Genomic DNA, 14,379 nt, shown 5'->3' with positions numbered 1-14,379 from the left:
CATCGCTTGCGCGGAAATTAAACCATCAACGCTTAATGAGTGTTGGAAACCCCGAAAATAAGGAAAACGAATGGGTGCCAAATGTCGATTTACAAGATGTGATAAAAGGTCTAAATTTGATAGATTAAATTTTACAAAAGTTTTTCCAGTTTTTGTTGGAAAACAGTTTTTTAGTTTAGTTTTGGTATTATTTCTTTATATAAACTCTTCAATTTAATAAACATAATTTATACTTTATCTTTTCCTTATTGGTTTCCATACAACGCGGTACGAATGATGTGATTTGTACTAATTCTTCATTCCTTATGGCGCGGTTTCCATACAACGCGGTACGCACTCACCGCGTTATAGGAGGGTTGACTGTATACATATATTCATGTAGCTTTTATGTACTTTTATTAGGGTGACCCATAAAGAATATTATAAGAACTATTTTCTGCACCTCACCGTTATTACCACGACCTAAACTATCACACCTAAGTAATAGAACAATCAGAACAATAAATGTGAAAAGGTTACCACATGTTTCAAAATTCTAAATCGAAATGTTGACAAGAAAAGTAGTTCAATTTGATATCACATGTGAAAGATAGTAAAAGTGTTGCCACCTTAAAAATATTTAATTAATTGAAATAACAGATTAAAAAGCCTTACAGTTAGAAATTTGGGTAAGAAACTGAATTATTATCTTAAAGAAAGATAAGAGTTTAAAATATCTGTTTACTCGTATGAGAGAGCTGGGAATCCCTTTCCAAATTTAGTATAAAATAAAACTGATAGGATAAAAAAGTTATTACAGTGTAAACTTAATAAAAACTTAATACTAAGCTATTCAAAAGTCGTATAACTGAACACATTTTTGGGAGTTGCCACCAGTTAAAAATTAGTTGAACAATAAAAATGATAAAATACACAAAAATTGATAAATAAGTATTATCATATATGTTTGAAGCCAAATTATTGTAAGCAAGATTTTTGTCAGACATACTTTTAGGAAGGGTTGCCACCTGTATGCAACATTTAAATCAACGAAATTAAGCAAATAAATGAAATGTTAATAATATTAGTATCAAATGCGAGATATTAAAAAAATCTGATCCACAAATATTTGTGCACCACCCTAATACGTTCGTGTGCAATAAAGCAACAATGTACCGCAGGAATATCTATAAATGCATGAATGAATTTGCGCATGAGTAAAACTCTATAAAAGTTTTTTTATGCCTGAATGAATGGATAAATAGTAAATACAAAGAGCAGGCAGGGGAAACCGCCTGACAAGAGGCAGGCAAGGAGGTGCAAAGAAGAGCCTTAGCGAGCAGGTGAGAAAGCACACAAACCGCAAAATTGTTTATAGCAAGCACACATACACATTTCAAAACACATACACACTTACGTACTTAAAAAATGCACCAAACATGCAAAACACTACAATTATAATAACAACAACAATACTATACTAAACACTCATGTAAGCCAAAGTTTAATGAATTGTTGTAAACGGCGTTTCCGCTGTTATTGCTTGCACGGTTGGGTTTTTTTTTGTTGCTGTAAGCTCTGCACTGGGTAGCACCAAATTTTAAGTGAATGCAGATAACAACACAAACAATTTAATATAAACAAAGGAGACTTAACGTAATATAACACACCTCAGCTGGTGAGAAAGTGATGGATTCCATTCGTTTTCTTCACTCTTGTTAGCTACCCCTATGTAAATAGGGCAGTTCTACCTCTCTGATCTTTTCGAGATTTGCAAAGTTGGATTGCTTTAGGCTGACAATGTTATGGCAAATACTCTCTGTCGAGTTGATATTGACAACATCTGGTTCCAACAAGACAGCACTACGTGCCACACAGCACGTGCAACAACCAAATTATGGCGAGAAAAGTTTGGAGATTCGATAATTTCAAGAAATTGTGACATTGAATGGCCACCAAGAAGTTGTGATTTAACACCATTAGACTACTTCTTGTAGGGTTATTTGAAGTCATTGCTCTTTAGCTATAAACCGGACTCTCTTCAAGCTTTAGACGATCTATTTATGACACACGACTTGATTTAGTGGAAAAAGTACTCGCGAATTGAGTTCATCAAATTCGTTCCTGCATTCAGTTCTTTTAAAGAGTTCTTTCAAAGTTGCATTCAGAACTTTATTGTATCGATTTTACTTCAAATTAAATTAAAAAATATTTGAATTTCATTACCAATTAGTGTGTTTGTTTTTAATCATATCACTAATTTTTGGCAACTCTCTGTATTGGTGCTGGTAAGTGAGGTAACTTGATGAAAATCAGAGAGCATCTTTTTGCGTTAATAATATGTAGTAAAGCCAAAAATAAACAAAATCAGGTCAATATTATGCCTATCTTCAATACACGTAATACGTAACGCAAGGTGCAAGGGTTTGCAATGTTCTGTTACACCGGAACTTATCCCTTCATAACTTGTACTTCAAGATCTTTTGCTTCAAAATAGAGCTTAATATCAGTAACTTCTTCCCAGCGACCATAAATTTAATAACTGGGGAGAGGTTTTACATTCAGATGACCAATTGAAGAGATTTCGCCAAAAGCTACAATTTGCTAGTGGTAGTATGGTATTATATCGAGCACAAAACAATACGCACCCTGTAGGAAAAAGTAAATCATGAATATCAATTTTACTACAGGCTACTTTGCGCATGAGTGCCGTATACAAAAACTCATTTGCATCTCCATCAAAATGCATAAGTCAGTCTATAAAAATGGATTTGACAAGACCCGAGTGCCACTCACCCCACTACTCATTAAACGAGCACTCCTCAAACTCAAATAAATTTTTATGTTTGCTTGTGTGTATTGGCGGAATATTGTCACTCAAAAGGCGCACACACCCATAGTCACTATCGCAAAAGTGCTCTTACGTGGGTGGGAGACAAGCATTTATTGCTATTTTTAGTGGCAGCCCTATTTTTAGCTTTTAGTAAATTGTTTGTAAATGCTACCAAACTTCTTCTTCTTCTCTTTGCTGTCTGCCACGCAACCCTCTTGTAATTTTCTTAATAATAATTTTATGTTTTGAAAAGTTGTCGCAAGGGTGAGTCAATTGACTTTTGCTATATGATAAGAAGTCGTTATGTCGTGTTCTCTTCATTCGTGTTTTGCCACCTTTTGACATTTGTGTGAATTTCGTTTGTCCACAACCAGTGGCGGTTTTAACTGACAGTTTAGCTGATGGATGAATCGATAGCGACAACATGCGTGGTAAAATATGTGAGGGCAGTGCATAATGAACATGTTTCAGAAATAATCGGATTATAGGAAAATATTTTTTAATTCTTAATGCATTGTCCAACGAGAAATACTTCAAATATCTTTTACTTGATTTTTTTTACAACCAATTTTTAATCTCTCTCGAAAATATTTTTATCAGAAATCATTAATAAACCAGTATTTTCGGGAACATACTAAAATGTATGTGGAAAAGAAATCAAAACAAAATATATGGTCGTAATTTATTTCAAAATGTCAGGAAAAACAAATGAAAAATGTTTAATATTAATAAATAGGACATTAACTATCCAGTCAGCGACGAAATGAATTATACTGTTAACTGACCTGTGCAAAATTAACGATAAATTGTTTTAAAATAAAATTCTAGAACAGATATCGTTAAAAAGAAGAAGATATTTGAAATAATGGAGCGGAAACTAGTAAAACACTTAAACGTTTTTCAAAAAGTATAATAAATGAAGTGAAGTAGTAATTTGCGATAAGTCATTGAAAGGAAGTTTATGTAAAAGAGAAACAGCATTTGATAAACATTTAAAAAAGTGTGCTTTTCTTCAAATATCCATAAAATGAAATAATTTGTATCGACTAATTTTTGCAAATCATCGGAAAATAAAAAAAATTATATTTTGAATTCATTGGATGTGATTCGTATCGACATGCTGGGAAAGTGTATTGAAATACGTCATTTAGGCGCAATGCAAGTATAAAGTAGAAAAAATTTGTTTAATGAAATGAATCAGTGATGTGGGTATTGATTCTGGGAGCAATTTGTGAAGATTTTAATGTAAACTATAATACTGGAAGTTTTCTTCTATTTAATAAGCTACTAGATTTAATAGGCGGTAAATTAAGTATTATGAAAAATATAAAACTCCTATAAAATGCCAGCTTTGCTGTGAAGGATAACTCCAGTCGGAGAAACCAAAAACACTTTCTAACATTCTTCCAAACCGAAGAAAGTACTCACTTTTACATTCAATATTTGCCGCTGCAAATATGTGTATCCCAACGGCGTACAAATCTAATTACACGCTCCCACATTTATTGCCTATTTACTATGCCCAAACGGTAAGTCAGTCTGGCATTCTTTTTAACTTTCAATTATGGCCGTTGATTTCTTCGGATACCCGGCAAACGCTCAGGCCATTAAATCAAAGCCAATCTGAATTTTTATGCATACACTGTGGAGGCAGGCACATGCATATGTATGTGGCAACATTTTTTATGTGTTTATATGTGTATTTAGGCATTATTAACGGCATTTTAAAAATTCAAAAATTTGCATGCATTAAACGTAAACCGAAGCGACGGCGGCACCCACATTATTTTCACTCACCGGTGAGTTGTTTGCATGCATTATTGCTGCTGCTATTATTGTTGTAATTGCTTTTGTTTTCATTTGTTTCACTTTTTCGCATTTTTGTCTTCTGTGGCACATCAAATCGGCAGGAATTCGCGATGGTTGCACATCAGTCAGCGCGCAGCGAATTAACACCAATTGGCATACCGACCGCGTACACCAATCACAGTGACAACAGCAAACCACATCAAATATACATACAAAATAAATGTGAAAAGAAATTAATAATAACGAAAAATTCCAATTTTGACTAGTTGACGCAACGAAATTTTACTAATATAACTTTGATATTCTCGAAGACCTAAAGCCTCCTATGTGCACGATATAACGGTGTTCATATTCAATTTTCCAAACTTTAACTGTCATTTCATTAATCCATATAAAATTCACATAAAACTATCCCTATTTTTTAAACATTTTCAGTATTGAGGGAGTTCTTCCGCAGGAGCAACTGCCACTCAGAGGACCTGTCTGCCACACCTTCCTAGACACACACGGGGGTAAGGAATAAGCTGCCTGCTCGCATAGACATAGGCTTTAATGGCTGCCTCGTTTATATTTCTACATATATACATATGTAACTATTTCAAAGTTCCAGACCAGCATAAACCGTTATAAAGAACTCGAGTGCACTGGATCCACAACAGAATTGCCTTTAGTCACGCTAGTCCATTTGGTATGGAATAAACACTGCAATATATAATTACCCAGAAGGCAAAGCAAGTATTTTTTGCTGAAATGGACTAGTTCGTTTCGCAGCACACTTGTAGTAGTTATGCATTCGTTGAGTTATTATAGTTTTAATTTTAAACAAGTAAAGAAGAACAAAGTTCGGGTGTAACCGAACATTTAATATTCCTCCAACTTGCAAAAAACAAAGGCGGAGGAACACCTTCAGACACCGTGATTTTATTAATTTAAGAAAAGAGGATACACTGTTATTTATATTAGAATTTCATTAGGATTCCTTATATATTGACCTATAGATGAGGTATAAAGTGAACCGGTGGAGGAAGTGTTGACTTGCTTTTACCTATTTTGGTACGAATTATAGTGCGATTGGACGTAAGATGAATTACCTTGAGGGCACTATTTGTTCAAAGTTTTATTCTGATAGTTTTCTTTATGTTTGATTTGTATACTGTAAAGTGAAAGAATCAGGCCGGATTTTTGTAGTGTCTAATAAGAAAGTTTGGGTAACCTTACACACCAAATTTGGGTGTTGAATCGCTCGAGTAGATCCTGAGATGTAGGTTTCCATTAAAGTTGGTCCGATTTTCACACCAGATCCTAAAAAACTTTCTTTACCAACCTGGTTAAGAAATTTAATGCTTGTGGCTCATTTTTTCAGTGAGTTATAGTACTTAAGTAGTTTTCAAAACAACCGTTATATGGGAAGGGGGCGTGGTTATCATCCGATTTTACCTATTTTCACAGAGGTTGAACAGAATGTGGATGATCGATGTATCTACCTTGAAAGTGTTTTTTTACCCATTTCCTTGCCTTTGAATGTATTCGGCTACTTTTTTATATTTTGAAATTGCTGTTCAATTAATTCCTAAAGATCCTGCGATCTCCTATTTTTTGTCTACAATCTTCATTGAATCTTCCAATTCCTCATCTTCAAACTTTTTTCGCTGTCCAGGACGTTACTTTTCTTCCAAGCCAAAATCATCACTTTTAAGTCGTGCAAACCACTTTTGGCTACGTTCGCTCTGCTAGTTCATGTTCACCATAAACTTCCACCAAAAAATAATGACATGCTGAAGTCATGAAGGAGAACTCCCCGCAAATCCATCACCATCTCTTAATAAATCGTACTAATATAGTTATAGACCTAATACAATGAAGATAAAATTTCTGAGATTCAACACATGGTTCTAGGGAGGTGGGCACGATTGCCCTTCGTTCTGACCTTTTTGAAACCTTAGAAAGTGCCATGACTATTTTATATACTAAATTTGTTTCGAAGCAGTTAATATTCCTATTAGACTAGTTCATGTCTAGTCTACATTCAAATGCTAAAAATATAGTTAACCAGCAAGCTTGCATTTTAAGCACAAAGTGGTCATCATGTTTTAACCCCTTTACATTCAAAATTTTGTGCATTTCGCGAATGGCTTCGACATGTTTGTGCGTATGTGTGTTGGTGTATCCTTGAGAATATCTACGTGTGCGCAACGAGAAAATCAATTTAGTTAATTGTTGAATGTTAATTTTTTATGTTGGTTACCGAGGACTTTTTGTTGTATTTTTGCGAAACAACAAGAAAATATATTATATGTATGTACATATATATAATATATTTGTTTGTACGTAGTATAAAGAGGGATATGCCATTCTGAGTGAGTACATAAAGGATCACTGGAAAGACGCAGGGAAATGAAAAAGTTTTAAATTTAATTCGAAAGCAGTAATGAGGAACTTCGAAGAGAAAAATCGTCTGCAATGCGAAAGCTGTAGATATATATTTCAATAATAGTAGCATGCAATTTGTAGAAAAGTTTACACCAATGAAAGCAACGAGTTTGAAACTTACACACCAGAGGCCTACAATTTTTACCTCATTAACGATTCCAACAACTTTCTGGTTGTGCAAGCGCACAAGCATATACACTTTTATTTCAATATTCACAATATCTCCAATGAATACCAGAGTTTCTTGTAGTTTATATATAAACTTGTACATACATACTTATGTATGTGTTGACATACCAACATGCTCCAATTTATAAAAACAGCAAACAAATTGTATGATTAGTTAACAGCAAAGCTTAATATTGCAATCACACCATTAATGCAGTAGGCGCCGCATTACAACAACAAAAATAATGTACCTACATGCATGCCTTTACATACATGTACAATCTTTACATACATGTACAATCTTTACATACATGTACAATCTTTACATACATGTTCAACCGTCTATTCGATTCGGTGTTAGGAGAAATGTGTTAAAATTGCCATTAGGCAATTAAGACAAAATGAAAATAAAAAACAAGTGCCTCCAATTTGCCGCAAATAAAAACTAACGGTGTCCTAAAAACCTATAAATTTTATAGCGTTTTGTTGTTAAACCACATATCGATTGACAAGCTATAATTGAATATAATGTAGAGCAGGAAAGGTTAGTCTATGCAAGTTTCTCACGGAAGTGAAATTAAGTCTTTGTGTGCTTTAATGCGGTTGGATATAAATATATATGTATAAAATAATTTTAAAAAAATTTTTGTTCGCCTAATTCGACTCCACCTCCGTTAAAACGTCTAAATTTGAATTTTATAGGAAACTGGGTTCTAAATAATGTTGATATTGAGTGATAATTACCACCGTTTGTTGCAGATAATTTATAATATATATATATTTTATATTTTCGAATATCCCAAAAATATCTTTAGTAATATCTTCACGTCATAAACTTTTCCTGCAAGCTACCTATCGGTTAAATCACCGATTAACTACCCAACAGCGCTACCAAAGGTTTCTGTTAAAATTCCTAATAGTTTCCTCAGGGTCAATTGACAATTCTAACCGAAACTCTTGTGTACGTGTGATCGTTCATCCCTTTCTCACGCAAAGCCCTTATGACTTCCAGAGTGTGTATGTGTTAGTTTCGGCTCTAATTCTTTCAAAGAATTGGAGTTTCAGTAGCCGTGACTTACTGGATGTTCTTCATATGCAAAATTCCCGGTCAAGAAGTTTCAAATATGCTCTATACCATACATAAAATTTTTATATTCAGCCTAAATGCAGGCAACACTTTTTAAGTTTGTGGAACCCGTTTGAAATATCAGGTAGCAGCAGAAACATTTTTAAATAGTATGTTCAACAATTAATGTAGGAAAAGCTCTAGTGTCATAATTTCAACCAATAATCTAGTTCCTTCACTCTTTTTCCATTTTTAGGCAACTTTCTTACCGAAAGGAAACTTACAATATTGAAATCATACAAAAAAAATTGTGTATTTTCAAGATATTTTTTATAATAAATCAGTATTAAAAGAACATTATTTTTAAGTCTTAATATCGTAAAATTTCGTATATCCAAGCTATATTAATATTTTAAATTTTATGGCTTCCTATATTATTTGTTATTTATTACAAATCCCAATTTATAGTTTTGACTTTATGAACAACTCTTAAATATTTCTGAAAATAATAATTTTTTTCTAAATTTTCCTTTTAGTTTTGCATAAAACTTCTGCTTAGCGATGGTGCTGCAAAGGAGTATACACATAACAGTTTATTTTTAGCATCCACTGTAGAAATATTATAATTTGATAATCAGTTGCATATAATTATTAACTCAAACATTTTTTCCTACAATCTTTTCTTCTCTTACCCAATTCCGAATCCGATCCATAAATCGTTTGAATGAATCCATACGCCTTAGAGCCATGACGAAGCCACTGCAAACTGTTGAAATCAACACAAAAAGTCGATAAAATAAAACACCGCCATTGAAGCGGCCCTGACAGCAGGTAAACATTGAGGCGCACACAAGAGACACACACGACAAACAGGTGGACGGAAGAGATGATGGATCGAATGTGCATTGGACACGAAAGTCCCATTACATGTGAAAATGGGGCGAGCGGGGAATGTGAATAGAAACACACGGCGGAGAGGATAAGAAATGCACTCGCCGACACAAACAAAACAGCATTTAGGGGCAAGACGCACAAGGACAACACTGCCAGGGAGCTTTCGAGCTGACGGTAAACACTGAACTGCACACTATAACACTTACTGATTGCGCTGTAGATCTTGCCAGAGGCGCTTTGCACTTGATTTTTATGTTTCAGTGATAAACTTTATTATTACCGTTAAATTAAACGCACTTCACTTTCACTTAGAACTTTCCGATTTGCGCTTTCTTTAGCTATGCTTCACTATTTTTTCGCAGAATTCTTAGCGGCACTAATTTCGTTTCGATTCGCCTGAACTCGATTACTTCGATTGCGCTTTACGATTGCTGCTTGGGACGCCCAACTGAACCGACTGAAGTTACTGAGAGACTGCTGGGCCGCGCCAACTTGTGGCTAGCAGCACTTGCTTACCTACTTCTTGCCAGCTGACTAGCTGTCAGTCCGTGCGGCCGTCTTCTTGGGCAGCTCACTGAAAAACGCGCCGCTGCAGAAACGCTTTTTGACGCGTCGACTGAGGCGCTGACGGCATGACAAAGTCACTGACTAACTGACGACGCATTTGACAAGTCGCCACGAACTGCGAGTAACAAACGAAAATGCAATAAAAACACTTGCACTGCTCTCTCAACAATTTTGTTGACCGCCACCACCCCCTCTCCTTCTCCACCATATCAAACAGCCGTGTTCGCTTTGTTTGGCTGCCGATTGTCAACCGTAACTAAAAGTAAGTTGATAGCGGATTTAATACAATCACTTGTTGTTGTTATTTGGTTTGTTGTTTTAGCTGATGATACCTTTATTGTTGCGTGTTGGTGATTGCCAGGCATTGGAGAGCATTTGTTGTCATGAAAAATAAATAAATAATACCCGAAAGAAGAACACTCACAGCAACAACAACAATAACAAAATAAGCACTAATAGGTAGCAGTGATAATAATAATAATAAACAATAAATAATTCGGTTCGTGCGCGCATGAAACAACAAAATACGCGAAACACGGACAAAGTGAAATGGAACTTGACGACGGATTTACACTACCTAAGGCACAGTGGGGCGAATAAATGAAATTTAGAGTGAAATGAGAGAGAAGCTATTAAATATAGCCGAAAATGTCACTATTGCGCAAATATTATGTTGGTCGCCACCGGACCGACCACAAAAGCTAACTGGAAAGAAAATATTAGTTGAAAAAAACTATTATGCTCTGTAGCAGTATGTTGCACGAGTATAAATATATTAAAATAGGATTGTCAGCTATATGCGAGAGCAAACTGAGAAACATGTTTCAAAATATGGCTTGAGTAATCATAAAGCTCCATGGAGAGCTTTCGATAATACTTTAAGTAAATGATATTTGTAAAACTAACTGTGAAGAACGTTGCCATATTGAATTAAGGAATATTAATTTAATAGTATTTTGGAATTAAACCTTCATCTACAATAAAGTGCCTACAATTGGATCATCTATCTCTTTACTAGAAATTTAATTTTTCTGATTTATTATCTGAGGAAGACTTTTGTCACACATCTAAATTTTGACTATTGCTTGAAACATTACCTGCATGCATCCATTGCAATAAGAAATGTTTTTACATCTGCCTCACTACCTGGCACTTTTTTCCGGAGGTCGTCTATGAGATCGGTTATGCGATTAAGGTAATGCAACATTTTTTAAGTTAATTTTTGAATAGAAAAGCACATTTAATGTTGTAAATTTAAATCTTCTTTTTATTTACTTAGTAAATAGGATACGTGGAAATGTGGATATAACCCCTTATAACCCTATGAAATGTAGTCGGATACTAACTTAACTCACCTATCACAAAAATCAACTCCATGCAAAATGTTGTAAAGTAAGTCATATCGCAAAGCGTCTCAATTGTAGATACCTATTAGCACTTTCATAATATTTCATCCCATTATAAAAAACGAATGCTGAGAGGTGATAAAATGCAGTGCCAGCAACTAACCAAAACAAATTCTATACAAATCATATTCATTTTCTACCGCAGTAGTCATTCTGCTTAACCCACTGTACGCCAGTGCACCTTTTCTTCACTTAGCGGGTGTAGTAATACTATGTAAGTATATATGTTGTAAAGTTTCGCTTCACATTAGAGGCCTCTACGCCCCGAATGCTCTCAATTGTATAGCGTGAGTTGTAAAGCGTGTAGAATAGAGCGTGGAAGGTGCTACGAGTACATGTGTAAGCAGTAAAACTGCAAGCACCGCAAGTGAAATTGGGGCCGCAGAGACCTGCTTGGCGGTAGCGGCGCTCAAATGTCTGATGAGATTAACCCAAAGCAAGAATCACTATCTAACACAGGTGCTGAGACACATACACACATGCGCTCATGGCTTGCTTGTAGAATTTTTCAGCGTTCAATAGGCAAAGTAATAATAACAACCACACACCAACATATTGTTTAACTACCAACCACAACAACACGAGTTACAATCAGGTAAACATGAAGAACAACCAACAATTCTGTAGCGCAATTCGTGGGGACGCTGGCAAAAGGAGGCCGAAATATGAGTCGATGGAGACGGACACAGAGCGCACCGCCGATGGAGGCCGCCTGAAGCGTGTGTGTGCATTTGTGTGTTTGTAGCGGCATGCGATGCATGCAAAATGGGAGTTGGGTAGCTTTTGGAATGCAAGCGATTGGCAAGTGATGGCATGTAATAAGAGTTACTGTATATATGTGTGTGTGTACCATATGTTTGTGAAGCCCTACATTTTATTTATGCATTTGCTCATAGTTACTTTTTTCGAATCTTATTTCCATGCGCTCGTATGTGATTACTGTTGAAACTATTGTTATTGCGTTGTTGTTGTTGTTGTTGTCTTGGTGATTGTTACTGCCGCTACACTTGTTTATCATTATTGTGTATTTGAATTTTTTTATTGCATTTTTTGTTGTATTTTTTAGGTGGCGGTTGTCACTCGATGGCATTGTTTAGAATGAGAATTTCGGGGCTGACACAGCAAAGCCGAACTTCTGAACATAAACTCTGGAAATTTGTGGTGACGTTGGCGCGAGCGCGCTGGAGCTTTATTCATAAGTGCGAGTACACATTGGGAAAAAGCAAACATTATAAAACGTGATTTTAGAACACTAGATACGAAGTGAAATATTTTTAGTAATTATTGTACACAAAAAGTATGCAGAAATTTGTGAGTTTCTTAAACTTGGCAGAATGTAAATACAACATTAAATTTTATTTGTTTCATCGGGTAAATTATCGGAGAATCAATATATTATTTATATAAATCTGGCAGCGGCAATCGGACCACAATCACGCTTACTTTTAATACACCATAATTCCTTCGAAAACGTCGCCATAAATTTTCCCTTTACAAAAACTAAATAAAGCAATAATTAAGACACGAAAAACAAAACTACTTTCCTTCCTTTGTTTGTGTTTATATCGCATATCTCGACCAGTGTTTCAGATATTTTAATGAAAGTAGTTGACTAGGGGTTCTTAAGCATAATAAGATTTATGGCAAATAATAAGTGATATCGGTCCATCTATGCTTCAAGCACCAATATTATATGGGAATATAGTGATTTCTGTAAGTCAGGTTATAACTATAGTCGAACTTTTTTTTAAGTTTTAAAGTTATTTTAGAAAAGTATGTTCAATTTAATATTATCCAAGGTATTGCCCACCTGAAGCTATAAAATTTTCCCGTCTCTCTGGCAATTTGTTAATTCCATCTCAATATAACGGCGCCAACTTTGTAACAAAAAATGAATTAAGCAAACTTTTAGTACCCTGTTCTGATGTGAACCATATATTGCAGAAGGAGCAAGGTCTGGGCCATAAGGTGGGTGAGGCAAAACTTCCCAGCCACCGTTTTTCAAATAGAACCGGTCTTGTAACATGAGCCGAGCGTTGTTATGATGGGAAAATAATGTCTCGTGACTAGTCGCTACTTCCGGACATTTTCGGCTATCGCTCGTTTCAATTTGATGAGTTGTTGTCGGTAGCGTTTCCCAGTAATAGTTTCACTCGATCTTAGAAGCTCTTAATAAGGCATGACCTTCTCATCCCACCAAATACAGAGCATTACCTTGTCGTTATGGATATACGGGTTTGCCGTTGATTTGGCTGGTTGGGTAGGTTTCACATTTGGTTTTAGCATATCAGGTTGTTGTAATGAATCCATTTTTCATCACTAGTCACTTTCTAAAGTGTTCAGTAATCTTCTCCGATTGGTGCTTCAGCTCCTCAGTTTCAAACTTTTACGTGCTTTCACGCTGTTCTTCGTGTTCCACACAAAGCTTACCAATTTAAATCGTGCAAACAACATTCACTACATTGACGCAGCTAAAGCATGTTCAACGTAAACATCCACTAAAAAAGGATGCCTTTGGCTAAGATTTTCTTCATGGTACTCCACGTACTTCTTCTTCAGTCACAAAATTCGACATAATTGAGTGAAAAAAACTATTATTTTTTACGCTTCAATTGAATGACATAAACTGAAAAAGACGCACAAGGACAGTACCTTTATAACGCATGTTCGCAAATTGGAATAATGGTACAAATTAAGTTGCGTCATCTCTTGGCAAACACGCACGATTATAGTTATTTAACTATAGAGAAAAACTGACTTTCGTAAATTTGTTGTAGTTTCATAAAAATAAACATAACTTAATATTTATCAATTAATTGTATTTTTTCAGCTATTTAACCAAAATAAAATGTTCTTTAAATTTTTCTCAGTGTATATTCACTTTACTCCATACGAAAAACAGCGAACGCTTGTTATGTATGAGCGGTCTCTTAATGCCCTCAAAATTTTTGCGCTTTCATTCAGTGTGTCGGTTAGCGAAGAGACTATGGTAATCTGACGCTGCAAATTTCAGTGTTTGCTAATTACCTTCACGTTTGAAAAATATTTTTGCGCACACAACCCAAAGTAAACAGACGAAAAATTCCAACAAATTCAATTGAAAGGCACAAATATGACAATAACAGTGAATATGAAGTCAGCTAATTATGACAACAATAAAAACAATTGTTTATGTGACATGAGAATTGTATTGAGCTTTTGTTGTTGGTTGTTGTTGATCTCAAGTC

At 35.1% G+C, this 14,379-nt stretch overlaps 1 protein-coding gene and 1 long non-coding RNA gene across 2 annotated transcripts in view; one reads left to right on the top strand and one right to left on the bottom strand.

Annotated features, from left to right (window-relative positions):
* LOC138857903 (pneumococcal serine-rich repeat protein-like) overlaps nucleotides 1-9,379 on the bottom strand; it is a 182,427-nt gene extending 173,048 nt beyond the window's left edge. Inside the window, 1 exon segment of the mRNA XM_070111968.1 lies at nucleotides 8,978-9,379. Within this exon segment, the coding sequence (XP_069968069.1) occupies nucleotides 8,978-9,124 (147 nt within the window). The 5' untranslated portion in view covers nucleotides 9,125-9,379.
* A 258-nt stretch (nucleotides 9,380-9,637) lies between these two features.
* Nucleotides 9,638-11,322, top strand: LOC118681679 (uncharacterized). Its single transcript, XR_011397041.1, has 3 exons — nucleotides 9,638-10,008; nucleotides 10,069-10,941; nucleotides 11,026-11,322. It is a non-coding gene; the product is annotated as an uncharacterized lncRNA (long non-coding RNA).
* Nucleotides 11,323-14,379: the final 3,057 nt, after the last annotated feature.

The sequence above is a fragment of the Bactrocera oleae genome, chromosome 6, assembly GCF_042242935.1.
Source record: "Bactrocera oleae isolate idBacOlea1 chromosome 6, idBacOlea1, whole genome shotgun sequence".
NCBI lineage: Eukaryota > Metazoa > Arthropoda > Insecta > Diptera > Tephritidae > Bactrocera > Bactrocera oleae.
This window is presented reverse-complemented; position numbering and strand designations above follow the sequence as displayed.